The sequence below is a fragment of the Manacus candei genome, unplaced genomic scaffold (genome assembly GCF_025592945.1).
Source record: "Manacus candei isolate 608988 ecotype Guabito, Panama unplaced genomic scaffold, ASM2559294v1 h1tg000064l, whole genome shotgun sequence".
NCBI lineage: Eukaryota > Metazoa > Chordata > Aves > Passeriformes > Pipridae > Manacus > Manacus candei.
The window spans coordinates 244,692-272,315 of NW_026138112.1; the positions used below are offsets into that span (position 1 = coordinate 244,692).

The 27,624-nt window shown below is 46.6% G+C and overlaps 1 protein-coding gene across 1 annotated transcript in view; it reads right to left on the reverse strand.

Annotated features, from left to right (window-relative positions):
* FBXW8 (F-box and WD repeat domain containing 8) overlaps positions 1-27,624 on the reverse strand; it is a 55,334-nt gene that overhangs the window by 12,359 nt on the left and 15,351 nt on the right. The window contains 3 exon segments of the mRNA XM_051805499.1: positions 6,532-6,741; positions 8,191-8,387; positions 16,082-16,239. Coding sequence (XP_051661459.1) covers positions 6,532-6,741; positions 8,191-8,387; positions 16,082-16,239 — 565 coding nt within the window.

The window sequence follows — 27,624 nt, forward strand, 5'->3', positions numbered from 1 at the left end:
GACCTAATAGGTACCAAGTGAAGGTAAGTGAACCCAGAGCATCTGGGTGTGAAATGAAGTGTCCTGGGATAACACACTAACGAGATCCCTGCCCCCAGAGGGACCTGGGGGGACACACAGGGGAGAAAAAGCATTAAAGACCCCGGGCAGACCTTGGGGGGACCCCAGGCACGGGATAAAAAGTGTTACCTATTAACCTTGCCCAGATGAAAAGTCGGAGCCCTCGGCCAGGAGCCAACCAACCTCCCAGAATGCTCCATAATTCAAGGAGCCAGGAATAGCCAGAGTACCTCCACCATTATGTTTAGTTAAAGACCACAGAGATTAGAAAACACATTATCCACCTCGGAGGCGATTCTTGCCATGTTACAAGTCCCTTAACGACCTTTCCCATCCCTCCCTCTCCCTCTCTCTCTTTTAATAAGGCTGAGCAAATGGGACTTCATTTTATCCCGTTGCCACAGACCCGTGCTATTAATTATTCATGCTCATACTCTCCCCTTTTGTTAAGGCAGTGCATTAGACTAATTTCCCTCTTCACTGGGTGACTTGGGCGAGGCTCAGCCTGTGGCCACTCTCGGACAGACACTCCAAGAAGCTGGAAAATTCACGAGCCAAGGGAAGGGAAGAAAGGCAAAGTTACTGCAGAGCAGTGGGCACGGGGAACTCTCTTTAAATGCTGTCCAAGAACTCCTGACAGAGGAGGAAAATTAATTCCCGAAGAATGAAAGCCTCTGCAGCCAGAAGAGCTGAGCTGGGAGCTTTGTTACACCGTGCAGCTAAGTGAGGTCAAGCGTGGCCGATGTACTCTGGGTTGAGATACTTCCAAGAAAAACCAAGGAACTGAAGGGAATGCTGTTGATGGAACTCTTCCATGCGTGTCCAAGACCCCAGCAGGTGTTTGGGGATCCTGGGTTGCCGGAGATGTCTTTTTTGGATGGGAACACTGAAGCAACAAATCCCCGAGCGCTCGTTATCAAAGAGCCTGTGGTACTTTCAACAGGAGCAGGGGTGTCCAACCCACCGTCCTGGCCAGGAGCCAGCACACCACTGCTCTGGGGAGGAGCTGCTTTCCCTCTGCAATCCCAGCCCTGCCTTCCTCTCCAAAGTTATGGCACTGCACGGCCAGGGAAGACCGAGCTCTCTCTCAGAACTGGCTGTGTGCTGGATTTGTAGTTCTTATTTAGCTGAAGTATCGAAGGGAGGGTGATAAATGTCAGCAAAAAGTGCAATTGTCAAACCACACTCGAAACCTACATCCTTTTCCTGGCTGAACAGCACACAGGATACATTAAAGAGCCACTTTTTCGGAAAGAATCGTTTAGGACGGAGCTTTCTGTCATTTTAGAGACAGAGGATCAAAATAAAACAAACCCAGGAACAAGCAGCAAGCCTGGGTACAGAATTTACATTTATTTTCATTTATTCTCCCCTTTTCTTTCTGTCCATCCCTCTGCCAAATGGAAAAAAAAAAACATTTCCTGAATACACACAAATATTGCCAGCAAAAGAAAGGGTTGTGAGATTTCAAGCCCCCCCCCCCAAATAAAAAGGGATCCTGTTTTTTTCTCAGATTGAACCCATCCCATTTCAGAGGGTATCCACATGCATTTGTGGCAGAACTCATCAAATTAAATACAACATATGGTACACACTGCTGCAAGTTGGGATTTTTGTATCTAAAGAGAGGCGGAAAAAATAATATTTTTAAAGTTTACAAGGCTCAGGGGCACAGTTTCCCAGTGCAAATGTATTGGATTGCCTACTGTAAATATGGCACATGACACTGCAACAACAACGAAACCAATTTCACTGTTAACAAATGCAGGGTCAGCACGTTGAGACTTGCACCCAGAGATAAGTGTTCTGGCTCCATAAATTTAAAGATGAGCTAAGATTTAAAAGGAGCAGTTGAGGGAGACAGACAGACAATCAGAGAGAAAGAAAAAGAGTAAATCAAACACAAAACAGCCAGTTTGGAAAAAAAAAAATAAATAAAAAAAAAAGCAGTTAATATCCATGAATAATGGATGTTTGATTTAAAAGCAGTTTACTCCAATATGATGTAATTTTTGACAATCAGCCAGAGAGACTATTCTGCAGGTTCTTGCCAGATATAAGTCATTGTGCAAGGCTGGTAACACAAGGGCTCCTCTGAGCATGCGGAAAATTGACTTTCATGCCATCCTGGAGGTGACTTTGTGCTGGCAAACCCGGGCTGAGCCGCACCGAGAGCCTCGAGCCGCGCTCGAACCCGCGGGAACAACGGAGCTGGCGGCAAATCCCGCCGGAGAGGCGGCTCCCCGCTCCTCCCCACCTGTGCAGAGTCACCCACGGAGCTGGACACAAGGGGAGGGGGTTGGGTTTTGTCCACTTTGAAGTTTTTCTCCCCCTGCCCCGAGTTCCGAAGTGAGACTCCAAGCTGGTGGGAAGAAGGAGAGCCAAGCCCTGCGCCGGCGCTGCCAAGGCACCTGCAGCCCTCGCCGTTCCAGCGCCGGACACTGCCAGCCCTCGGGATCTGCCAGCCTGGATGGGCTTGGGATGGGCACAGATGTCTGCTAGGACTGCAGTGGGGGCACCAGGCTCACTGCCCTCGTGGCTGGAGGCTCCAGTGCCCACTGGAAGGATGGTGTGTTTACCCACCGAGCCACCCACTCGCGAGGAAAACAAGCCCAGAAATGCATTTCCCCCAACACAGGGGAAAGGAAAAGCAAGGGAGTTATTCAAAAGCAAGGGAGTTATTCAAAAGCAAGGGAGTTATTAAAAAGCAAGAGAGTTCTTAAAAAGCAAGAGAGTTCTTAAAAAGCAAGGGAGTTCTTAAAAAGCAAGGGAATTATTAAAACCTGAATGATTCTCTTGGTTTTGTATCACCTGGAATATTCATGGCCTGTCCTAACACCTATATTTTCCCAACCTGAGATACCCTATGTGCCAGTTTTGAGGCACTCACAGTGTTGTATAAATAGGGAAAAAAAGCAGAATGTCATCCCTGGCAGCCAATGCAAAAGGCATTGATTTATTCATTTTAACTTGCAAAATTATTTCTGGTCATTTACAGGGGTTAATCAATACATCATGTCAAACTCAGGCAAGGGAAAGTTCTGGTCTCTCTGCTGGACTCTGTTCCTTGTAGTGCCTGACACAGTTCAGGTCCTCAGAGAGGTTTGTTTCTCTGACATGATACCAAAGAGTTTATTAAGAAAAAGGTATTTAAAACACCTTTCAACACCTTCAAAGATCTGCTAACACTCTGCAGTCCTGCAGCTCCTCAAAGAGAAACAGTTGGGCAAGTCCCATATGCTCCAATTCAGTCCCCAGCCCTTCTACCATGAAAACAGGAGTTCATAAAGATTAACTTATTGAAAAAAACCCCACCACCAAACACACTTTTAAAAGAAGAAAAATCAAGATAAAAAATTATTGGAAGTCTTTGGAACTTTCTGAGAACTGGAGACATGATGACATCAGAAAAGACACTGCAGCTTCTCAGTTAAAGAGAAGGATTTTAGTCAAAGTAAGGAGCAAGAAAGATATAACAGCTTATATCAAGCAGCCATGACCTAAATATATCATCCAAGAGAGACTGTAGACAATGAAATTCAATTTAAAGGATTATTTACTGAGGCTGCCCCATCCCTGGGAGTGTCCAAGGCCAGGCTGGATGGGCTTGGAGCAACCTGGGCTAGTGGAAGGTGGCACTGGATGAGCTTTAAGGGCCCTTCCAACCCAAACCATTCCATGATTCTGTGATTTAAGAGTTTATTTAGTTCACAACAGTGGTTAATTCTACTGGATTAAGTAGTTAAGAAACATTAAACACAGGAGCAAACCCAGGCAGGATTTCAGTGGCTGCTGAGAAGAGCCAGGTGAGGTTCAACACCTTTCATCAAGCCCAAAACCACCCAAATCCTCCCATATTTATTAATTCCATCACCAAGAACTGCTGAATAGGTTCAAAAATTTGAACTGAATTTTAAATACAGGAAGAAAATCGGGTTTGAGGTTTTCCCTTCCCCACCCCGAGAGAATAAAAATGTCAAGAAACAAATTGCAAGAAATAATCAACCTATAAATGCCAAGAAATAATTCACAAAGCTCACCTGAACTACAGCAGGAGACCAGAGTTACCTGAGAGCAGATGGAAGGTTATAAATACCCCAGCTATGAGAAAAGCTTTGGTCAGAGCCTACAACCAGATTGCATCAGAAATCGGATGAAGTCAATGCTGACATTTATCATGCTCCATGTGTAAGGGGTTTATATTATATTACATTTTATATATATATATTATTATCCATGTACAAGCCTAGATGGGAACACAGACCTCAGGATTTCCAGAGTTTGGAATTTAAGGGAAACAGTACATTCCATGCTGAGTTAACACAGCTGAAATATTACTGAATTATTGAACTATGATTGAAGAAATTCACAGCATAACATAAAAAAAGAGCTCCACGAGCAATAACCAGACAAACTTCCAAGAAACAACAACATATTTGGGTTGTCTGATGCTTGAACTTCCCAGAGCTGAAGCATTTCTGTTCTCCCCTCACTCCTGCAAGGATGTCTGCAGTCTGACAGCAGGCAAGTCTAGGCCGTGGATTTGATGTTTTTCTCCTCTCCAACATAAAAGATCCTACGAATTTTATGCCTCAGATCTCGACTCTGCTGTCAGTTTTGGTTAAAATTAGAAAATGATTAAAAAAAAAACGAGAGAGAGAGGGAAGGGTGATGGCTTCCTGAACTATTTTCATCCCAGAGCAGGTTACTAAGGCGGGAGAAGGAAAACAAAGCAAACCCCGGCCTGAGAGGAAACCCAGCCAGCAGCAAAAGGGGGCTGGAATCCTCCACCATCAGGCTTCCAAGATGGAAAGCTCTCCCCAAGACAGCTTGTGAGCTGGTGCCCGGTGTAATCAGCCAGTGCACAGTCCCTTCACGTCTGTGGGAGCCGAGGAATTAGCCCGAGAGACGCTGGTAATTAATTTCCGCCGTGATGTCAGCGGAGCAGCGGTGCCAGGAGAGTGTCCTTGTCACACACATCCCAGCCCATCGCCCTGATTGGGATGCAGGGCTTAGCACAACCCACCCTGGAGGAGTTCAGGACTAAATTAGGAAGGATGTCTGGCCTTACAGAGCAGAGCTCGGGGCCCTGAGGGGGTTTCACAAAGGGGGTGGCAGAGGTGATGCCCCTGAATGAGGCGATTTTGCCTCCTGACCTCCCACCTCTGCAGGGAAAGGAGCTGGATTAGGGCAGCAAAGGAATTAATAAAGACAGCACAGCCTCCTCTCCCAACCCTACAGGTATTTATTTGTGGTGGCCTCCCCAGGGAACGTGGATTTTGAGGGGAAAGGAGATGCAGCTGGACACGTTTGTTCCTCACACAGAGGAAGTCCTTTGCTGTTCTGGTGACCTGCCAAGGAGAATGCTGCCTTTTTACACCACAGACCACAGCTCCTTTCATCTGGGTGTGCTCACCTCCTGCTCCTTCTCCACCTGCCTGTAGAACCCTCCTCCCCTCATTGCTGACAGTCCACCACAGGTCTGAGGTGTAACACAGAAAAAGGAATGAAATTTGGGAGTGGAAACTCTTCTCAAGGCACCTGGAAAAAGGTCTCTCCTGTTTCCAGCTTGGTCCCTGCCCTGGAGCGGGGCTGTGTCCAGGAGCTGCTTCCTGGGATCTCAGGGATTCTAAATGCCCCCAAAGCTGTGGCTGCCCCATCCCTGGAAGTGTCCAAGGCCAGGCTGGATGGGGCTTGGAGCTGCCTGGGACAGTGGAAGGTGTCCCTGCCCAGGGCAGGGGGTGGAACTGGATGGTCTTTAAGGTCCCTTCCAACCCAACCATTCCATGGGTTTATGATTTATGTCACTTATTTGGGTCTGCCATCCTACAAGAACCCCTCCTGCAACCAGAGGAGCTTTGGAAGAGCTGCATTAGGAGCATCCCTCAGCCATGAGGCTCCAGCAGGGCTACAAAAACTGTGGTTTTGACCCACCCAGCCAAGATGTGCTGACAGAAGCAGCAGACTGTGCCACAACCTCTCATTGGAATGAATTCCTTTAATCCAAGTCACACCATCCTCACCAAAATGGAAGTGACTCCCTTCAAATACTCCAGAGCACAACCTAAAAATCCTCACCCCCCTCCCAAGATCACACGTTTGCTTGCACAAGGTTTGACACGTTGCTGAGGCTGCCCTCACCAAAAGGGATGTTTTGGGCTTTTGGGTTGTTTTTTGGGGGGGTTTTGAGCCAAGTTCCCCCTGATGCCACGGATGCAGCATAAACCAGGCGAGCTGGGCCCTGCTGAGGAGCAGAGATTGAAAAGGGTTTACAGTTGGCTGAATAATAATCCCTCCCTTCAGCCCAGGAGGAGAACACACAAAACCATCAAATTATTGCATAAAAGAATGTCTTCCCTCTCCTGCTGAAAGCTGGAGAGCAGGGAAGGAAGTGCTCAAGCAACATGAACTCTTTTTTTCCCTTTGTTAACAACGAAGGTATAAAAATCTTACCAAAAGAGAATTAAATACCTGGTTGGGCTCATTCAACAACCAGCCAAAGGTTTTGATCCCAAAGGCAGCTTCATGGGCAGACACATCCAGACAGGTGACAGGTTGGCCATAGACAGAGTGCAGGATTTTGCCAGGATCTTCTGCTTTCAGGAGATACACAATGTCCTCTGCAGCTGCCACTGCCACTGGGCTCCCCGTAACATCTGGAACCAGATTAAGGAAGTTGACCTGAAAAGAGCAGACTTTTTATTTTTAATACATCACAAATTCTTCTACATTATCACTGCCACTGGCTGAACTGAGCAAACTACCCATGTGTTATGTCCTGTGTCATCCCAATTATGGGTTAACTTCAGACAAAGACTGAGAATCAATTTTACTTCTGAATTTCTGCAAGTTTAGCTCCTATGATGAAATTCAGCTCACAGTCTTTAGAATGAGTCCACTAAAAAAAAAAAAGAAACCCTAATCAGAGCACATTACAATAAAACATCCCAAAATGTCACATCAGAGAAAGGAGCAAAACTTAACACACTCATCAGCTGAAGGACAGAGAAGCACACAAAGGAAATATTGTGGCTGGAATGTGAATAAGGTGCTCCAGAAGAGGAAACACATCGATACAACTCACATGGAATTGGAACAGTTGATGTTTACCCTGCAATCATGTAGGGTTACCCTATAACAAAGATATCACACCCCTCTAGGACAGCCCAAATGCCAGCTCCCAAATCCTCTGTCACGAGACCATGAGGATGTTGCTCTTCCCATTTCAGTAAATAATGAAGATACAGCTGAAAAGTCTCACCGTGGGAAGGGTTTAAACTCCTGAACAGTTGATTTCTAACCCAGCCTTGGAAGACAGTGTGGAATCTGTGTGTCCCACAGGACAAACTGACTTGTCACAGCAAGCAAGATCCAAAAAATGGATTCAACTACAGTGGTGGTTTTACTGGAAAACCTCTTAAATCAACAAAATCCCCAAATATTTTAAGCACTGCAAGGCTGACTTAGCTTTGGAAGAGGGGATTAATCAGGGGTGGTTTAAATCCCTTCACACCCCTTAGCTGTGCACTCAGCTTCCTGCAATGGCAGAGGGGCTGCAGTACTCAATTATTCCCCTGCACTTCCTTCCCCTACCAAAGAAAAGTTCATACTCTGAGACACAGTAAAACTTGAGAGAACGGGACAGCTTTTGATTTTTAATTAAAACAGTCTCAAAAACTTCAGTTGACAGAAGGTGCAACCCGAAGAGTTCCAGCTTCACAAGTGATACTATTAGCTCTCCTGCAATATCCTGCCTCAGAATTAATCAGACAGAGCTGATCTGGAATGAGACCTGGAGCTTCAGCTCCAATTCTATGCGAGAAAACTGATTTACAAAATGAGCCAACCTAATGTTGACAGGGGGAAAAAAAAAAAAATAATTAAAGCCAGCCAACCTCCTGCACCATATGGACTCGGGTTCATTTTCACTCGTAGCCTAAGCCAGCATTTCACCCTTGCTCTTCAGTGCTGAAAGGCTCATCCATTAACCTGCTCCAAAGCCAGAACCCCCAGCTGATAAGGCTGTTCTCTAGTTCAGGAAGAGCTCTACAAGACCCCTCTTAGCTTGCACCAGAAAGAATCACTGGATCAGGAGCTCCTGGAGGGAAGCTGAGCAGGCTGGGGACTCACCAGTTTCTGGATTTCAAAGGTTGCTGTGGTTTGCCAGAACCCTCTGTCCTCGGGGGTTTCCACCTTGACCTCGAAGCCCGACGCCGTGGCCACGGCTGCGCCCTCCGGCCCCAGGGCCAGGGCCTGGATCCTCTGGTTGTGCTGGTAATGATGGATTGGCCCCCGCCCCAGCAGCAGGTTCCAAACGCTGACGGTTCCTGGGCACCAAAAAAGAACCAGTGGGGGTCATCTCAGGACTTAACGAGGCTTTCCCACAGCATTTAAAGGGGTGAGTTCAAATCCATGGCCTGAAAAAAAGGGAATGTACAGAGAGGAGACTGCAGGGCAGGGAAGCAGAACTTTGGGATGCTGTGCTGCCTCTGAGCCACAAAACAGGTTCAGGGGAAACTGTATGTGCTCTGGCCTTAAGCTGAAGGTTTAGAGCAGTTTTCTGAGGAAGAAATTCTTCCCTGTGAGGGTGGGGAGGCCCTGGCACAGGTTGCCCAGAGAAGCTGTGGCTGCCCCTGGATCCCTGGAAGTGTCCAAGGCCAGGTTGGACGGGGCTTGGAGCAACCTGGGATAATGGGAGGTGTCCCTGCCCATGGCAGGGGGTGGGATGAGATGAGCTTCAAGGTCCCTTCCCACTCAAACCATCCCATGAATCTCTGATTCCAGGCTCTGTTGCTCTTTGTGATTCCCTAATTTTTGACTTTCCAATAACAGGATCTACCCTGAGGAAGACTCCTTGATTTCCCTCACATTTCCATGTTTGGAGAAGATCAGAATAAACAGCCACCCAAATTTTTGTTCTACTACAAACACACCCTCAAGTACCACAAAAAACCACCAAGGGCAGACCCACGCTCAAATTTAAGTCACTTTGCTTTGCACCCAGAAAAGGTTTAAAAGTGAGGAATCCGAAGCTCTGCACGCACAGGTCAGGGATTTTAACACCATTTTCAACAGTTTACAACCAGCAGCAAAACTCCTCATCCTGATGCTGTGGGAAAACAGAAAATGCAGAAGAACTGGTGGCACGTGGTGTGATTTTGGGGGCTGTCCTGTGCAGGGCCAGGAGCTCGACTCGATGGTCCTTGGGGGTCCCTTCCAGCTCAAGAGATTCTGTGATTCAAAAAGAGTACAAATCCCAAAGGATACAGGAGTGAAGTCAAAACACAACATATTTCTGATGGCATTTTTCCCAGCAGGGACCCCCCATATTCTATTTAAAATGCTGCTGCATTAAAGCCATAATCTGAATAAGAGCAACCCGAGGCGGTCGGGAGCGGATGAGGGAACAGAAGGGCTGGGTGGAACTGGAGCCTTCTGGGCCACCTTTGCACTGAATTAAGGGAGAAGCAATCTTGAGGAAGGGCTGGAGAAGCCTTCCCTCGACTCAGGCATTAATGATGAAATGATTAATGGCAGCTCTTCCTTCAAAGGAGACATAAAAGCCCCGACAGGCAGCTGGGGATGGGCACCGATGCCAGTGTGCAAACACCCCCCCCAGTCCCAGAGGAGGTGAAGCAAGAGTGTGGTAATGAAACTGCACATAGTGAAATGGTATCTAAATGAGTTTAAATTGATTTATGCTCGCTTTTGTAAAGATTATTTGGTATCTGGAAAGTGCTACCGATGTGAAATAATGCAGATAATCCTTAAGATCCCTGTCTAATGGCACTCCCCCTGAATATTTATGTTCCTCACCATGGGAATGAGCACCATAATGGGGACCATTTTTGTTTTATTAGGGATGAATATTTAAATTAATCTGCTATTTGCCTAAACAATTAGCTGCCTCTGTTTGTTTACACAAAGCCAAAACTGCAATTAGGCTTCCATCAAAAAGATAAGTCCCGACTAAAACTGTCCCGATGGAGCCGTAAGGGCTCGGAGCAGAACTTCCCAAAATTACTTCTTAGCATAATGGTAATTATGTTAATTGCTTGAAAGGTAAATAACTGCTGAACTGGGTTGGAAAACCAGACTGGGAGCTTGTATTGCTCCCACTTAGCCTAAAACCAGTTAACAAATCCAAATGGGCAGCACAGGCTCCCTCCCCTCTGCAGCACGACTGAGGCACCTCTGGGCCTGCCCTAAAACAAAGTGACATCTCCAGGATAGAAAAAGGGGAGAAAACAGGTCAGAAACAGGGAGATCAACCCCCATCAGTGATAAAACCCTGTGGGGATCTCAGATCACCGATGTCAGACTGGGCAGCCCATGGGTATCCCTGCCAAGCTCCTCCAGGCTGGAGGATTTTCAGTTTTGGTTTTGTAGAATATTTATCCCAGTTAAAAACCACTTTTCTGAGGGGGGAAAAAAGATGTTGATTTGCTTTCAGTGAAGCCTTTTGTTTACAACCATCTGTGATGAGCATTTCGCTGTTTTCAGCGGTGTATTAAAGGATGAAAGTTCTGGAAAATACAAAAAAACCCACACTGAAGTCAAAGAACCCTCTTCTGACCACAGGAGCAAACTGGGAAACCCAGAATTCAGAGTTCTGCTCTCTAATTTTGGGTAACAAGTCATTATTATTATTATTATTACTATTATTATTATTATTATTATTATTGCATGTCAAACATCACAAAAAGAGACAACGGTGGAAATGGCTCCTGCAATAATAAAATGGTTTCAAGACGGGTATTTTTGGTTGCAACCAGATGTTCAATAGCAAAATCTGTCCAAAATAGCACAAAATGTTATCAGGCAAGCACAGTGTGTGCAAAATCTGACACACAACATGGTGGAAACATCCCTGGTAATACCAAAAACCCGAGTGACAAATTCACATGTAATGAAGGAGTAAAAAGGAAAGTTTGTGGGATATCCTGAGTTGGAAGGGACTGACAAGGATCATCGAGTCCAACTCCTGCATGAGAGCAGGAAAACATTATCCAGCTTTCCACAGAAAAAGCACCACTCCACGGGATTTATCAAGAGGTAAAGCTACAGGTGCTACTCAGAATATTCTGCATTTCACTGCAGACACAGCCACATGTATTTATGAGCACACAAGGCTCTGCACCAGTCCATCACGTTTGTGTAAGAGCAAAAAAAACCCTCCACGTGACAGTTTAAAGTTATTAGTGTGGCAACATCAAAGAAATCAGGGCTAAGATTTACCAGTCAGATGAGATCACTGCTCTCCACAGTCCCTGTTCCTGCCTCCAGCACTTCATTTCCAAGGCAATTTCTCTGCTAAGGTGAAGCTCAGGTTGCAAACATTCACTGTCCCTTTTATTTTTTAGCACTGAAGCCTCAGAAGTGTTAGGAAGTCGCTAAGTCAGGATCAGCAGTGTTGTCACAGCTCACTAAAATCTGTGGTTGTTCCAACTGAACTCCAACAATAACTCCCCAGAATGATTCAGGCTTTCCAGCTTGCTTAGATTTGGTCTTGGCTCAAGGAGACAAGGCAGTGCAACCACTGACACTTGACAGTCACTGCACCAGCCTTGTTGTTTATCCCTCTGCGTCCCAGATCAGACAAAGAATTCAACTTCTAATCCAATATATTGCTGAATTGTGGCCTGATGAAAGGTCCATTTATTGCAATTTGCTCCAGATTGGAAAGTATTTGGATAAAACACTGACCATGAGCCTGCTGACCCTCACAAAGTGCACTGTTGATCCTGACTGAACTCCAAACTTCACTCCAAATTTAGGAGGCATCAGCCTCTTGCTGTATCAAAGGTGGATGGCTGGAGGCTCTTCTCTGTCCACGAGTCTCCTCTTTGCAGCTGGGAGCACAAAAGACATCCTCCAAGCTGCTTTTTTACATCTATTTTCACGTATTGCAGGCAACACACTTAGCACAGAATCAATAATAATAATAATAAAAAAAAAAGTATTTCTTTTCCTAGAAAATCCTCTAATCCTCCGTCGGGGAGGAGAGGCAGCACAAACACAGAGGCAAACAGAGTGAAATCTCATTTGTAAATATTACAGTGGCTGTGTTTGGCAGGGCAATAGAGGCCCCTCAGAGCTCCTCCTGAGCTGGGCACAGCAGAGGAGAGGTGCCCACCTGGGTTCCCTGCTCAGGGAGGGAGGGAGGCAAGGCTGGATCTCGGGGTGGAACATCCCAGCCCTGACCCTCATGACCCGTTGCATCAGCTCTTCCACATTAAGACAGGCATTTGCTGTCAGCTAGTGGCTGCTGTCAGCCTTGGGAAAGATGTAAAGCAGTTTACATGTGCATTATCTGAAAAAAAAAAACCAAAACCAAACACAAAGAAAAATAAGCAAAGACACGATTTTGTCGGTGCTGGAGCAGGGAATCCAAATCTGCTCATGGTTTTCACTTCAGATTCTAATCACAGCCCTGTGGGAAGGCCAGAAGCTGCTTAATTCACATCACCTCCACGTTGTTCCTGTTTGAGAGTTGTGATTTTGCCCTTTCTACCTTGATTTAAATGAAATAAAACTCTTTTTTGCCTTTTGAAAACACCTGGGAGTTGGACTCGATCCTTGTGGGTCCCTTCCAACTCAAGGTATTTTTTGACTTTATGACTCCTTACAGGAGGGTTTTTCCTTCAAACTGAGAAGGTGAATTTATCTCCTCATATTTTTCAGGCATATCATGAGCCTATGAAGTACAAACAGTAAAAGAATTGAGGTGGAAATGAGCACCAGCCTGGAGTATCAAACTTCTTGTGAATTTTGAGTTTTTCTCCTAACCATTTCTAGTCAGAGGATTCACTTTACCCTCAGCAGATCTTTGGAGTTCCTTAACTAACTTTTTACATTTTATTTTGACTTCCAGCAGGTGCTTAGTGAGAGATCAGACCCCTGTGGTAAGTCTTGTCCTCACATCACCATTACCACACCGGTTTCCTCCCAATGCTGCCAGGTTTTATCTCCACCCCCCTCCTCACAGGGATTTCCACCCTGGACAGCCCCTCAGAGAAGGCACAGGCAAGACAGAGAGTATTTCATTCCCAACTTGGGGATGCAAGAGGCAGAATTCCCATGACTGTGGTGGGAAATCACACACCACCTACCCAAACCACATGTTTGCACCCACAGCCACCTGTATCCAACGGGAATAAAGATCCTGCAGTGTCCTTCACTTCTCCCTTCCTCTGAGCCAGTCTGTCCCTGCTCCTGCTCTCCTAGGGCATGTCCTGCCACCAAACCCACCACTCCACTTCTTGCAAAGAGGGCACAGAAGGGACAACACCCCCCAGGCAGCTTTGAGGGCACCAGAATGGACAAGACAGCAGGTTTCCAGAAGTCCCAAAAAGGAGCAGTGCCAAAATTCCCCTCCTGGAGCCTGCCAGCAAGCAGGAGCACTGCTGATCCCACAGCAGCCACCTTCCTGTGCTCCATGGAGCTGCCCTGCAGCTTGGGAAGGACCACCAAGCCCTGCCAGTGGGTCTCCAAGCACTCCACAAAGGGCAGCAAGTGGGGCACCTCCCTGCTGTGCCTACATGAGGACGGACACGGTGTTTAAAGGGAAGAATCCAAAAAGGATGTTCTCTTGCTGCAGCACATTGTTCCCCAGTCAAACTATGAAACTCCAGAGCGCAGGGGGGAGAGCCATGGCTAAAGCAGACTGCTGTTTCCCAAAAGCTGTGGCTCCCAGCCAAAGCCAGGCAAGCATGGAGCAGATGGAGTCCTGGCAAGGCCTCTCCTGTCCCTGCATTAGCAGCATCTGCTCATTACCCAGAACCCTCGCCTGCTTTATCTAATGCTCCAGGAAAAAGCATTTTGATTTGATTCATTTCAGTTCGGTAACGTGCAACACAATTAGTGGTAAAATCAAACTGGAGGGCTGCCAGTGCTGACAATAGGAAACAAGGCAGAAGAAATATGAGGCCAGTGGGTTGGAATTCAAAAATCACAACTGTGGATCGAGTTGCCAAGTCCCGTTGCCCCAGGTGTACATCCAGTGCCCCCGCTGAGCGCTGGCACGGGCACGGGGAACTTCATTTGCTCCCCATCCATTTCCCTCTCATTTCCCTCTCCTTGCAGCTTGTTTCTTGCAGGTTGGCACCGCCAGAAATGCTCAGGAGCCCCAAAATTCCGCTTTTCCTTAGCGGAGTTACAAGTCCCTTTGGATGCGGGCATCCCAGCAAGGCAGAGCCTTCTCCTTGCTCCACTTCCCGTGCCTTGGGAAGTGTTTGCTGCTGGGGAAGAGGCAAAGCAGGGCTGTGAGGCAGGCATGGGGTGAGCAGGATCTGCCTGAGCTCTTCCCTGTGATCGGGTGCCAAGGACATCTCTGCGTGAGCTCTGCTGAACTGGGAGAAGCTGATGTTATCGGGACGAGTCTGGGAGCCAGGGATTCGACAGGGAAAGTCTAGACTGTGCCTGACAGCACCACCTCCAACACTACCAGATGGTTTCTCTGTGCTAGTCAAACTTACAAACAAAGAGAAAAAAGGGGAGCTGGAAAAGTACAACAAAGAACAATCAAACACATTATCTTCAAAGTCGTCCTCGCCCTCCCCGAATTCAAAACAACTCCCTCCACCAAATTGTAAATATGTGCTTCCAGCTTGCAGTTAGTAAACATTTCTAAAATGAGGCTTTAGAATTCCCTATTCCCATAGAAACTAATCTATTCTGACCAGGCTCCTCGAATCAGAGTCACTGCCATATCATGGAGCCTATTAAAATTTCTACCCAGAAGAAGAAAGGACGCCGAGCTTTATGCAAACTAGTTCAGTCACAGCGCTGACAACCAGGAGTATGACAGGCAAAAAAACCCAGACAAATTATTAGATTAGGCAGTGGGAAACTAGAAAACAAACAAAAGACCCTCTGCTAGTTGTTGTTTGGCAGACTGGACAAAAAGCCATCATTTTAAACTATCACTGTGTCATAATTCCTGTGACTCGAGTAAATAATCTTACATGAGCGACACCAGATCTGCTGTTGTCAGAAAGTGTGGAAAAATCAACAATTTTTAGCACAGAAAACCATTCTAACGTGATCCAAGCTAGAAACACAGCTAAGGATGCTGATGATCTTAAAACACATACAGCATTTAATTTACTTTTAAAATAAAATTCGGTTTGCAGTATCCATCCCTAGTTTTGTTTTCAGCTGTAGAAATGCCAGGATCAAAGGCAGTATGTGTACAAAGCTCTCTAAGTATGCTTTATTTATACCCAGGAGATATTTTAAGTGTCAAATTACAGATTTTAAAGAAAGATGACAGGAGTTGATTCTGCCTGAGCCCCTCAGCTCAGGATCCCAGTCGGTCAGCACTGTCCAAACCTGACTTTTTTTATTTGCTGTTCCCACATCCAGAAGATGTTGGTCTTTGGCTCTTCTTGTCCATTATGTAAAACCTCTGAGGATATTTAAAACAATGCATACAACCAGGATTTTACGAGGGCTTCAGTAAATATTAGGTCAAGGCTTTTATTCTCTGTATCAAAGTATATAATAACCCACCACAAACAATACTTCAGTGCATCCACACACTGAGCCAAGAGGGAGAGGGATGTGGATTAATCAGACATGCAAGTTTACCACCATTCCCATAACAAAGCTCCACAGCACCCCAAGGGAGTTTTGGACAGAGGAGAAGGCTGGTGGAAGAATATTTAATATTTTTATAGCAAAACAAGTTATTTGCTTAAGATAGCTTGGCTGGACTACAGCCTGGCACTCAAAGCTTTGTGTAGCAGCTCCAGTAGGAATTAAAGCTCAGTTTTAATGGGTGCTGTGTTCCAATGCCTCCTAATGCATTTAGGGTTATTGGCCAACTTTCTCACATAAAAGCAAGAGTGTGTGTGTGTGTGTGTGTGTGTGTGTGTGTGTGGATACACAGGATTACAGACACACAAAAAGCTGAGCACAGCTGCTTCATTTTTGTAAAGCCTGGTTGTTGGTTTTTTGTTTTGGTTTGGTTGGTTTTTTTTCCCTGTCTTTAATAGGGAGGAGAGTTGTGGTTCCTCACCGTCCTCGTGAGCTGCCACAGCCAGGGAGCTGTTTATCCTCACAAAGGAGACGTGTGGCCGCGGGCCAGCCTCGCCAGCGCCGGGCACGGCTTCCAGGATGGGGGCTGTGTAGTCCCAGGTGCGAGTGTCCCACAGCCTCACTTCTCCTGAGGTGTATCTGCAAAAGAAGGCTGTTACTCACCCCAAAGCATCTGACAGGTAGTGCAGGACAAGGGAGGAAGAAACAAAAGGTGTCTTAAAACCCAACACCATTTACAGCTCCTGGACCGATCACCTGTGAACAAGCCCATCAACTTTGCACATTGTGCTCCCTGTTTATGAATTAAAGCTACAGAGACAGGTAAACTGGAGCTGTGAGACCCACACAACTGAGCTACCACAGGTTACCAACTCAATATTAACTTTACTACTAACATGCAAGGAGAGAGGGCTCAGCAGAAAGGAGAGGAGCTGCAGGAGAAGGGAGGAAGAAACAAAAAATGTCTTAAACCCCAACACCATTTACAGCTCCTGGACTGATCCCCTGTGGACAAGCCCATCAACTTTGCACATTTTACTCCCTGTTATTGAATTAAGGCTACCAAGACAGGTAAATTGGAGCTGTGAGACCCACACAACTGAGCTACCACAGGTTACCAACTCAGTATTAACATGCACTGAAAGAGGGCTCAGCAGAAAGGAGAGGAGCTGCAGAAGGGTGGAAAAAACAGTGTCTTAAAACCCAACACCATTTACAGCTCCTGGATTGATCCTCTGTGAACAAGCCCATCAACTTTGCACATTTTACTCCCTGTTTATGAATTAAAGCTACAGAGACAGGTAAACTGGAGCTGTGAGACCCACACAACTGAGCTGCCACAGGTTACCAACTCAATATTAACATGCACTGAAAGAGGGTTCAGCAGAAAGGAGAGGAGCTGCAGGAGAAGGGAGGAAGAAACAAAAAGTGTCTTAAAACCCAACACCATTTATAACTCTTTGCTGTACAGACTTTGCACATTTTACTCCTTTGTACTGGATGTGGCACCAAGGCTACCAAGACAGGTAAATTGGAGTTACAAGAGCCACACAACTGAGCTACCACAGGTTACCAACTCAGTATTAACTTTACTACTAACATGCAAGGAGAGAGGGCTCAGCAGAAAGGAGAGGAGCTGGAGGAGAAAGGAGGAAGAAACAAAAAATGTCTTAAAACCCAACACCATTTACAGCTCCTGGACTGATCCTCTGTGAACAAGCCCATCAACTTTGCACATTTTACTCCCTGTTTATGAATTAAGGCTACAGAGACAGGTAAACTGGAGCTGTGAGACCCACACAACTGAGCTACCACAGGTTACCAATTCAGTATTAACATGCACTGAAAGAGGGCTCAGCAGAAAGGAGAGGAGCTGCAGAAGGGTGGAAAAAACAGTGTCTTAAAACCCAACACCATTTACAGCTCCTGGACTGATCCTCCCACTGGTCACTCCCTCTGTGTACAAATCCACCCACTTTTGCTCATTTTATTCCCTTTTATTGAGTGTGGCACCAAGGCTACCAAGGCAGGTAAATTGGAGCTTTAAGAGCCACACATCTGAGCTACCACAGGTTACCAACTCAGTATTAACATGCAAGGAGAGAGGGCTCAGCAGAAGAAAAGGTGACCAGTAATGAGCCCAAATTACATCATGGCAAAACTTCAAACTGCCTCTTTTCAGTCCTTAAAGATTTGTGACTGTGGTGGTGCCAGGGAAAGGCTGTTGAATCAGAGCATTTATCCAAGGACATACAAGCACCCACCCAACCTACTGCTCTTTATAGAAAGAAATTTCTCAATGCCTCAGCAACAGGGCAGATTTACCTACGTCTCTGAAGACTAATTAATTAATTCAACTAAGCGTTGTCTTTAAAATTGAGGCTTTTATCTTCGCAGAAGGCTCACCAAAATATCACAAAAACTGTAGTTTAGCATCAGTTTGTCAATGAGAAAATGAAAAAAGAACGAAACTTCTCAGATAAAACTGAATATATCCAAATGAATGAATGTTCAGCAAGCAAGAGGTTGACTGCTCTGGGTCACCTAAGCCCACATAACATATTATTAGAGGAAAAAAAAAAACACTGCAGGCAAAACAGAGGAGAAGCTTCTTCTAGAACTGGTCAAAGACCACAGTTCAACAGCCATTTGGAACAGTTCAATAATTACTTAGATCAGTTTTGACAGAACTGTGACAACACTGTCAGAGGCTCACTCTTTCTCTGCCATAGCTGATACTTGGATTCTTTTGGAAAATCAAAGGTGCTTCCTCCTCTGTCGGATTTGTTGTCACATCCTGACTTTTTGGGGGAAAAGTATGACAAAAGAATGATTCTTACAAACCCCCAAGGTCTGGTGGTTAGGAATGGCTGTCTGGTGGTTAGGAATGAGGAAGATCAGAGAGTTATTTACACAGGAGGGGAAGGACAGTGGTTCACAAAGGTTTAGAGGGTGCTGGGCTTGCACTCAGGTACCCAGTTCCCTGGGCAGGGCCACGCTCTGGATCCAGGTGCCCTGGATCAGGTCACTCCCAACAGCTCTGGGTGAAAATGCTCCAATTTATACAACTAATTCAAGTGCCCAAGGGGGAGGTGAAACGTGTCAGGCAGAGAGAGACAGAGATGCACATGAATCCTCTGCACTGCCCAGGAGGGGAGGGGAACGGTGTCCTTGTCACCTGGTGCCTCTGCCGGGGCTTTACAGGGCAAGACAGAAGGAAATGGGAGAACAGGGTGGGACAGCACTTCTCCCTTTTCCTCCTTCTCCAGAATCCTGCTTTCCTTTCCAATTTACAGCAGCACCACTTTAAAAAAAGGACAGATCAAGCAAGAAGTTTCCCCAAAGCAAAATGTCTCCTGTTGGATCAGACAAGCAAGTCCAGATCCGTTCACAACAAATATCTTCAGTCTGAAAAACTGGAAAGGGCTCGTTCCAATTTAAATTTGGGAGATAAAACACAACAGGGCAGGGAACTGCACGGATCTGCTGCAGTCCCCTTCAACACCAGGCACACAAGACATTCTGGAAGCATTTTAATTTTGAGCTGATTTTCGTTTCCTTGTGTTAGCAGTTGGTTGGGGTCGTGTTTTCAAGCTTCTCCTAAATGCCAAGAGCAGCAGATTATTCCCAAGGGAAGCCAAAATTCTCCTGTCCCTAAGTGACCCTGAGAAGTGAATTTCGAGGGAGACATAAAATACTGGTAGAATTGACAGAACTGACAGAATGTTTGTTGTCATCCCTAAGTAAATAAGGAAGAACAGCATCTCCTCCTAGTGTAGCTCTCACATAGTCCAGTCAAGGGGTATATAGATATATTTCTTATTTATAAAAGAAAGACTGAGATGGAGAAGACAATGCCAAGAATAGAGGAGAGGCACAGGGCTGGATAATCCCCTGAGCTCACTCCATCTGGGTTCCCTACACAGCACAGAACACGAGGGATCCAGGGCTCAGGACACTCTACCAAGCACAAAAAATAATGCTGCAATTCTGGGATTAAAAATCCAACACCACAGCACCACGGTAAATGCTTAAATTAATTTTATCTCAGAATTCAACCATGTCAAAACTTAGTTTTGAGCTGTTCTTTGCTCATGAAGAACCACCTGTAGGCTGAGCTCAAGCTGGAACAGAACCAAACGCTTCTGCCCAGCAGTTTGACATCAATTTGACTCCAATTCTGATGTGCTGCTGCTGGGACCTGGCTCTGCTCAGGGGGCTCTGCATCAGCCCACCCTGCAGCCCCCTCATCCTCACTCCTCTGTCTCCCAAGATGAGCACGTGCTGGAGAGCTCTCACTTCTGAACCATGAAACCACTCTGCTCTCCCACCTGCAGCCAGGCCCTGTGAACACACGAGCTCGTCCCAGCACCCAGGGGTGCTCCAGGGGGTTCAGATGCTGCAGAACGACCCAGGACAGGGTCCTGGACACAGTGTTCCCTCCAGTTCTGTCATGGCAGAGAACAGGGAGCACTGTCTGTGCTTGTCCCAGCACCCAGGGGTGCTCCAGGGGGTTCAGATGCTGCAGAACAACCCATAACAGGGTGCTCCCTCCAGTTCTGTCATGGCACAGAACAGGGAGCAGTGTCTGTGCCAGGAGAACCCTGCAAGCACCCAAACCTACCTTCAGGTGTCTGTCCAGCAATCCCAGCACTCCCAGCACAGGACAAGTGCTCTGTGTTCCTCAGGACTAAACCTTCACTGCCCCATCCTTCCTGCATCCCTCTTACTCCATTTCCCACTCCACACCACCATTCCCACCCTTCCCAGCCAATCCCTCAAGGATTTGGAGGGGTGTCACAAGACCATGCTGGAAACATGAGTGGAGATCTAGGACTGGGCAGGGGACCAGTGCTGGGAAAATGGGAGACACAAACTATCTCCCCACGGGCCCCTTTCCAGCACACACTGGGACTGGACCAGCACTGACCTGGAATGTTTTCAAACCCAGGTGAATCCAGTTCAGAACTAAGAAAATCTGATGGTTCAACTCCCCCAGCTTTTAATGCTGCTGTAAAGAGCAGCACACTTTCAATTTGTAACCACAACAAAAGGCTTTTAAACTATTAAAGCGTTGCCTTGCTGTAAAAATAAATAAATAAATAAATAAAAAGGCTGCTCTATGGCAGATAATTGGCAAATCTGCCCTGTCAGTGTAGATGGCTGGGGAGAAGAACATGCTGCACTTCACAGAGCCTGTTTCTAGGTAATTTCAGGATTTCTATTCATTTCTATCACAACTTTTACATTTTGCCCTGAAAATCTCTTTTGGATTACTCAATGAAATAACCACAGATGCAAGCCTTCTGCCCAAGAACATGCACAGTACTCCAAACCCATTCACTCACTGATATTTCTACCAGGATGGTTATGAAATGCTCACTTAGCTCTCTGCTGGAGTGAAAAAGAAAACCCCAAACAACTCAAAACTGCCTTCCTGTTTAATCCAACAATGAATACACTATTTGTTGTGATACCAACAGCACTCAGCTGCTGTGTTTTCCCCCTGACAGGTGCCATGAGATGGTTATTGCAGTGGCAGGTAAATACTTCAATATCTCACATAAGACACTTGCACTGAGAAAACCCAACAAACCAACCCCAAAACCTAAAATAAGCCAACAGAAGAGACCACACCTGCTTTACTTCATTTCGAGGGCTGTTCCAAGTCTTGCTCTCCTGAGCACAACAGGGAGCAACAAGAAGACTGTTTTGCTTCCAACCCCAAATCCCCCCTCTCCCGATCCCCCTTCCCCGGAGTTCCATCCGCGCCACGCCTGGCGCTCAGCTCTGGGTCTTTGTCCTCCTCACAGGCACAGTTATCCCTCTCTGATGTTCAACAGAGACTCTCCACACAAATAACTCAGCTTCTCTGAGGGACTCACGCTCCCCTTTGCCCTTGTTCTTTGGAATATTTCGGTATATACACATGAGAAAGACAAGAGTTGTATTTTTCTAAATATACTCCTCCTCAAGAACAAGCCAGCACTGTAATTCTGGACAGATATGTCTATAGCTGTCAAAATTAGCCTGGAAATTCAGCTTAAGCTTTACAGACATGCATAAAAACCTTGCTGGGATGGAGCAACCCTAGATGGAATGCACATGGCAGAGAGAAACGGGGAAAGAATTAAATTCGTGTGTTATCTACAAACGAACTATAATAAAAATACCTCCTGACTAATCAAAAGCATTTTGACTACTTTTTCCTGGCAGTAATGCCATAATGAGATGAACATTTTCCCCGTGCCCTCTCCTGTGAGTGGAAGCAGAAGGAGCTGGGGGTTAAAAGCTGCTGTTGTCCCCGGGAAGCAGGTGGTGGAGTGTGGAGCACATGTGGGAGGGAGCGGAGAGGGAGGCTGGGCACGGCTCTAATGAAGTGGTGCTGAAGAGGCAGACGATTTCATAAGGAGAAAAACATCAGGAAACTGGTCAAAACACAGAATCTCATCTGAAAAAGCTCAACTGTGTTGGATGGCACAAGCCAGAACCAATCTGGGGAAGAGGAGGAGGGGGACGCTGATCTCTCTCCAGAGCCCCAGATGTCTTTATCGTTGCCTAATGACAATTATACTCAACCAATTAAGACACTGCTATCACAGTTGCATTGTTAGGAAGCCTTTGGCCCTGAGTGTTGATGGCTGTCTAATTAGTGTTTGTGCAAAGTACAACTGCAACTAATACATAAACTGACAAATACACAAAAGAAAAACTGTTAACGGGAACATTTTCCAAACAGTCGAGGCTCTGCTCATTGGGTCCATGGCAGCAGCAAAGACAAACTGCTTTCCTTCATGGCTCCTGTACTGCTGGCACTGCAGAATTTCACTTCAAACGGCAGGTCAGAGGGACCATCCCTGGGTTTCTGCTGGAACAGGATGCTGGGGTCAGGCAGTTTTGTTGGCTGCACCCCTCCAGGGCCGGTCTCACCACCCCACGTCGGGCTGAGCACCAAAGCCCTCGGATGAGACACCTCAGAAATCAGATTGTGGTTTTCCCCCCACGTTTTCTCTAAAGAATTTGCAGCGGGGAAAAAGGGGGATGGAGAGAGAAACCCCTTTGTTTCACAGTCAGGTTTGCTTTCCAGAAGGCAAAGTCTGTTCGGTTTCCAGATACCTGCGGTGATCAACAAACCCAAAAAAAAAAACCCCCAACAACTTTGTTTCAGGCAGTCAGCGACCATCTGTTAATACTCAAAAGATCTTATTATGAAGTCCTTACAATGTCAATGCATTTTATTGAAGTCAGTAGGAATCTTGCTCAAGTAACAGTCTCCAGCCCCAGCCCTGTTTAAACGGGTGCCTGTTGATAAGCAAGTAAAATAATGAGTATTTTGCATTGTCTTGCTGCAACGAGCACCTCAGAGCTTTCATCCTGACGCCACCAAAAGCAACCCAGCAGCCCTTCCTGTGGTTAATTAAGGTATCCAGCCAGTGCCCCCCTCAGCAGGCTCACGAATAAGGTCCAATTAAACATGCAAACCCAAGTCCAACTGCCTTTAAGTTGGTTCAAATTGCTCCTCAGCTTCATCTTCCCTCTAAGGCTCAAGTGAAGGCAGTGGTAACTCAGAAGGTTCAACAGCAAAACACCTCTTCATCAAGAAAAGTTGGGAAGTGCCTCAATCACAACCAAAACCAGCAACATTAAATATCAATCAATTATATTTATATCAATTAAATATAAGTAGGACTTTTTTTTAATACTGTTCTGAAGTGAGAGATAATGATGGACTGCTCAGGGTGAGGTGCCTCCCAGAGCAAAACTGGATTATACGGGCCAAAATTCCCAAGCCTTCCTGCCCTCATTTCCAGTTTTTTCATTCCAGTTATTTGGATACACTGGTTTTGCCACAGGTAGCTTGGCTAAGGGATCCCTGGAGGGAAGGATTCAGGAAAAAACAGTCCAGTGGCAGAGATGGAGTAAAGAAATACTTTACCCAGCAGAAAGGAACACAAATAGAACACAATGACCAAAAATGAAATACAAATGGAATAGCAAAGAGGACATTTTCTGCTACTTTATGGTTTTATTATTTATTACTTATTATGCTATTTCATGGTGCAGCAGAAAGCTACACCAGAAAATACAAGAAAAACCAGACGGGGTTAAAAACCAAACCCAGGGTTTTAAACAATCCTAACGCTGGGAGAAGAACGGGGAGAGGGAAATTCATCTCCCTGATCCCATCCCAACGTTATTTTGGGTTGCTGGAGACACGAGGGCAGCTGTGACACAAGTGACTAGCGGGGACCAAAATGGATCTGGAAAGATTTGGCACGCAGGGAGCCCGTTCTGAGCATCCCTGTGAGCAGTTCCCAGACTCCTCTGCCGGGAACTCGACTTCCCAATTTATCAACCCACGTCCATCTGGGGCCCACTCCCAGAAGCTGAGCTGCAGAGAGTTGACACCTTCCTTCCCAAGGCCTTTTTTTAGGAAATCATGGCTCTAAAAAGCAGGGGTTTTTTTTAAGGAAGTGTGTAGCCCTCCTGCAGCTTATCATTGTTATCCCTGACAAAATCACTATTTCACCACCCTAAGTACTTCTGCCTGCCTCACCTTCTGTATATTAAGGGCATGCAAATGTCCTACCAAGGGAACAGAAAGGAGCCAAAGGGTTGTATCACAGGCAAAACATTTTAATGAACGCTCACAAAAGCAGAACTTGAAGCCAAGGTGTTTCTAGTAATTCTGATTTTAAGGCAAAGAATCTCCCATCACTTAGATCAAGGCTCGCACCAGCATTAATTAAACCAGCTCCTCTACCAAGAAAACACATCACTGTGGGCACAGGAGAAGAAAAGCCTCATTTTGGGGGTCTCTGGGTACATTTTAGGGGGCTGAGGGTACATTTTGAGGGTCTCTGGTTCCCATTTCTGAGGCGTTGTGGTTCCAGGACCCCCAGACTCAGCAGGCCCTGGGTTTTGGGGTCCCTGGAGTGTGTTTTTGGGGGCTCTGGGTACATTTTGGGGGGCTGAGGGTACATTCTGGGGGGACTGAGGGTACATTTTGAGGGTCTCTGGGTACATTTTGGGGGGCTGGGAATACATTTTGGGGGTCTCTGGGTATATTTTGGGGGGCTCTGGGTACATTTTGAGGGTCTCTGGTTCCCATTTCTGGGGGGGTGTGGTTCCAGGAACCCCAGACTCGGGAGGCCCCGGGTTTCAGGATCCTCAGGGGGTACTGTAGGTGCATTTTGGGGTGTTATTTTGGGTTCCAGGACCCTGGGACTCGGGAGGCAGACGCACAGAGCACCTCACTGCAGCAACACCTTCCCCTGCATCCTGCAAACCCCACAGGTAAACCAATAACTTCCTGCTCAGACAGGCTGGAAAAGTAGCTTTCCCAACGACTCAGGATCAGGCTTCTGCTCTTGGTTTCACCTGCAAGGCTCTCCTCTTTCAGGAGCTGACACAAAAGCCACCCCGTGTGTCACTTCACACACCCTCCTGGCTGTCACCCGACCCTCTGAACTCATGATGTCACCGTGCTCTCAACCCTCCTAAAGGTGACTCCACTGGAAAAAAAAAGCAGCTCTGACTTAGTCCTTCTTAACAGCAAGGAGAACACCAAAGGTTTGGGGAAGCTTGAAGGAAAAAGGTATTTATTTTCACCTTCTGCTTGGTTTGACGCCTTCCAGTCACGGGGAGGGGACTGTGCCACCACCCCAGCGAAATTTAAGCAATTAAATAATTAACTCAGGCTGTTGGAAGCCTTTGGTTTGTTTTTAACTTTGATTCATTTTCATTACTAATTAATCTTTCGGTTTCCTCGGGTCTGCACACGCCGAATTAAGACTCAAGAGCTAATAATAAATGCAATAAATACCTGGAGAATAAGCCCACGAGCCCTGGAGCAAGGAAAAAAAAAACCCAAATTAAATGAGAGTTGCCATGAAGTTTTTAAAAAGTGTTTTCGAGCCTTTCGGGCTCTTTTCACACATCATTAGGAAAACTAAAGAGAGTGGGAAGGCCAGCTTTTAAAAAGTCATTTGCAGGTCACCTTTGAGCAAGAGGAGAGGGAAGAGAACAAAGGAACCCACCACAGAGGAGCAGATACTTATTATGCTGCTCACTAGGACTTAAACTGAAAGGCCCAAATTGTTTGAGGCTCACCAGAAGGAAGACAACTGGATAAAGTCATTTCAGGGCATTTAATTTCTCAGTATGAGAGTCAAAATGCCTCTAAACCACCTGATTTCCCCTACCAACCACCCAGGATGCTTAGGAAGTCCTTCAGTTGTGGAAATGCCAGGTGGGCTCCACCCTGAAAAGGGGAGGAGGTGTTCATCTGCTGATTTATGGAGGCATGAACCACTCAGAGCAGATGGATCTCACCAGACCTAACCCAAGAAAACAAAATCTCTAGGAAAGCAGGCAGCACTTGGTGGGGAAGGAGGAAAACATCTGAAATTAAAATTTAGGGCTGATTCCCTAGTCTGTAAGAGGGACTCCTCATGGCACCTGGTAAATCAGCTTGTGGCCCTTAAATCTCCATTTATGCAGCTCTTCACTCACAGTCTCCCCTCTCCTTCTTCACTCTAGGAAAACCAAAGGAAAAAAATAAAGAAAAATCCCATAGCTTTGGTGTTTCTGGGTCTTTGGAAGGGTGTTCTGGCTCTGGGCCTCCCCTGTTTGTTTTCAGAGCTACCAAGAGCAGCAGTAAAGCCACAGGGCCCTTTCTGCAAGCGTTACAAAGTGAACATACTGCACAATAAAACCCCAGCCCGACTTGGTGTGGGTTTAGGGGCCAGCCCTGAGGGGAGGTGGTTGTCACCAGCACAGGGCAAGTTCACCAGGTGGCTCAGGAACAGGTATTTCACACAGACAGCAGGACAGTGCCACAACATGCCCCGGCCATGTCACACCACGGGATCCCCTGTGTGATGACAAGAGTTCAAACGAGCACCAGATGCTCCCAGATCATCTCCAGGAGGAACCAACCCCTGACTACAAGTGCCCATCGGTGTGGCTGTCAGCACTGCCAAGAATAAAAGAAGGTGGCATAAAAAGTAGCTGTTCTGCTGTCTGAGCATGAAAAAAAAGCCCCGAGAAATTCAGGTTTTATTAAGAGAAAGTGAAGAAACGCAGGCATTCTGCACAGAAGCCAAGCAAATGACAGCATCAGGTACAGCGAACCTCGGTGATTTATAAAAGCCAAGCAAGCAGCCGTATAATTGCTTTAAGTAAGGCCCGACTTAAAGCCGAAACTCCATTTGAATTGAGGGCGGGGAGGGGGGAGGAGGGCCATCGAACCTCCGGAGAGGATCCTCGGAGACGAGTAACCCGAGAAAGGCTGGCCATCGATCGGGAGTGAGGTAACCACAACCACCGCCGGCTCAAATGAAAAGGGACTCGAGGGCTGACCCAGAAAACAAGCGTCGTAACCGCCGGGATGAAACTTTAATGATCAACACAGGGCGCGCCGCCCTGATTGAGTTATGTGATGTCAGCCCGGAACGCGGGCACAAAGGGAGCCGCTCGGCCACCTTCCCTCCATCCAGCCTGGATACTCTGCCATCTCCTGGCTCCGGCTTTGGCGGCAGCGGGAAGGCAGGAGAGCGCATGGAATAGGGGTGTTTTTCCAAGGGAGAGCTCATCCCGTCAAGTTTATCTTTTGCTTCCTTCGCGGAATTAATAAGCCGAGCTCCCGAACCACTTCGGACAAGGGGTGCCTCCATAAATCCCACTCGTGGCTGCTGGTTTAACTCTGCCCACAGCCTGTGCGAATTCCTTGTGGGAAGATGAAAAAAAAGCTCTACAGCAACTAGAAATAGAAATTCTTCCACTCCCCAGCAGAGTTTGAAGGAGTACAGCGATGAACACAAGGTCAGGTCTATCACAGCACAGGTTCAGATCAAATCAGACTGATTCCAGGCTTGCTCCAAGGCTCCCCAAACACACCAGCCCCAGCATTTTTTCCTGGGGAACCCCTCTGTCCAACTAGAACTACTCTCTCCAGCTAGAACTTAATCTGAGTACTGCCATAAAAGACCATTAAAGATGTTTCTATTAGCGACAAAAGGA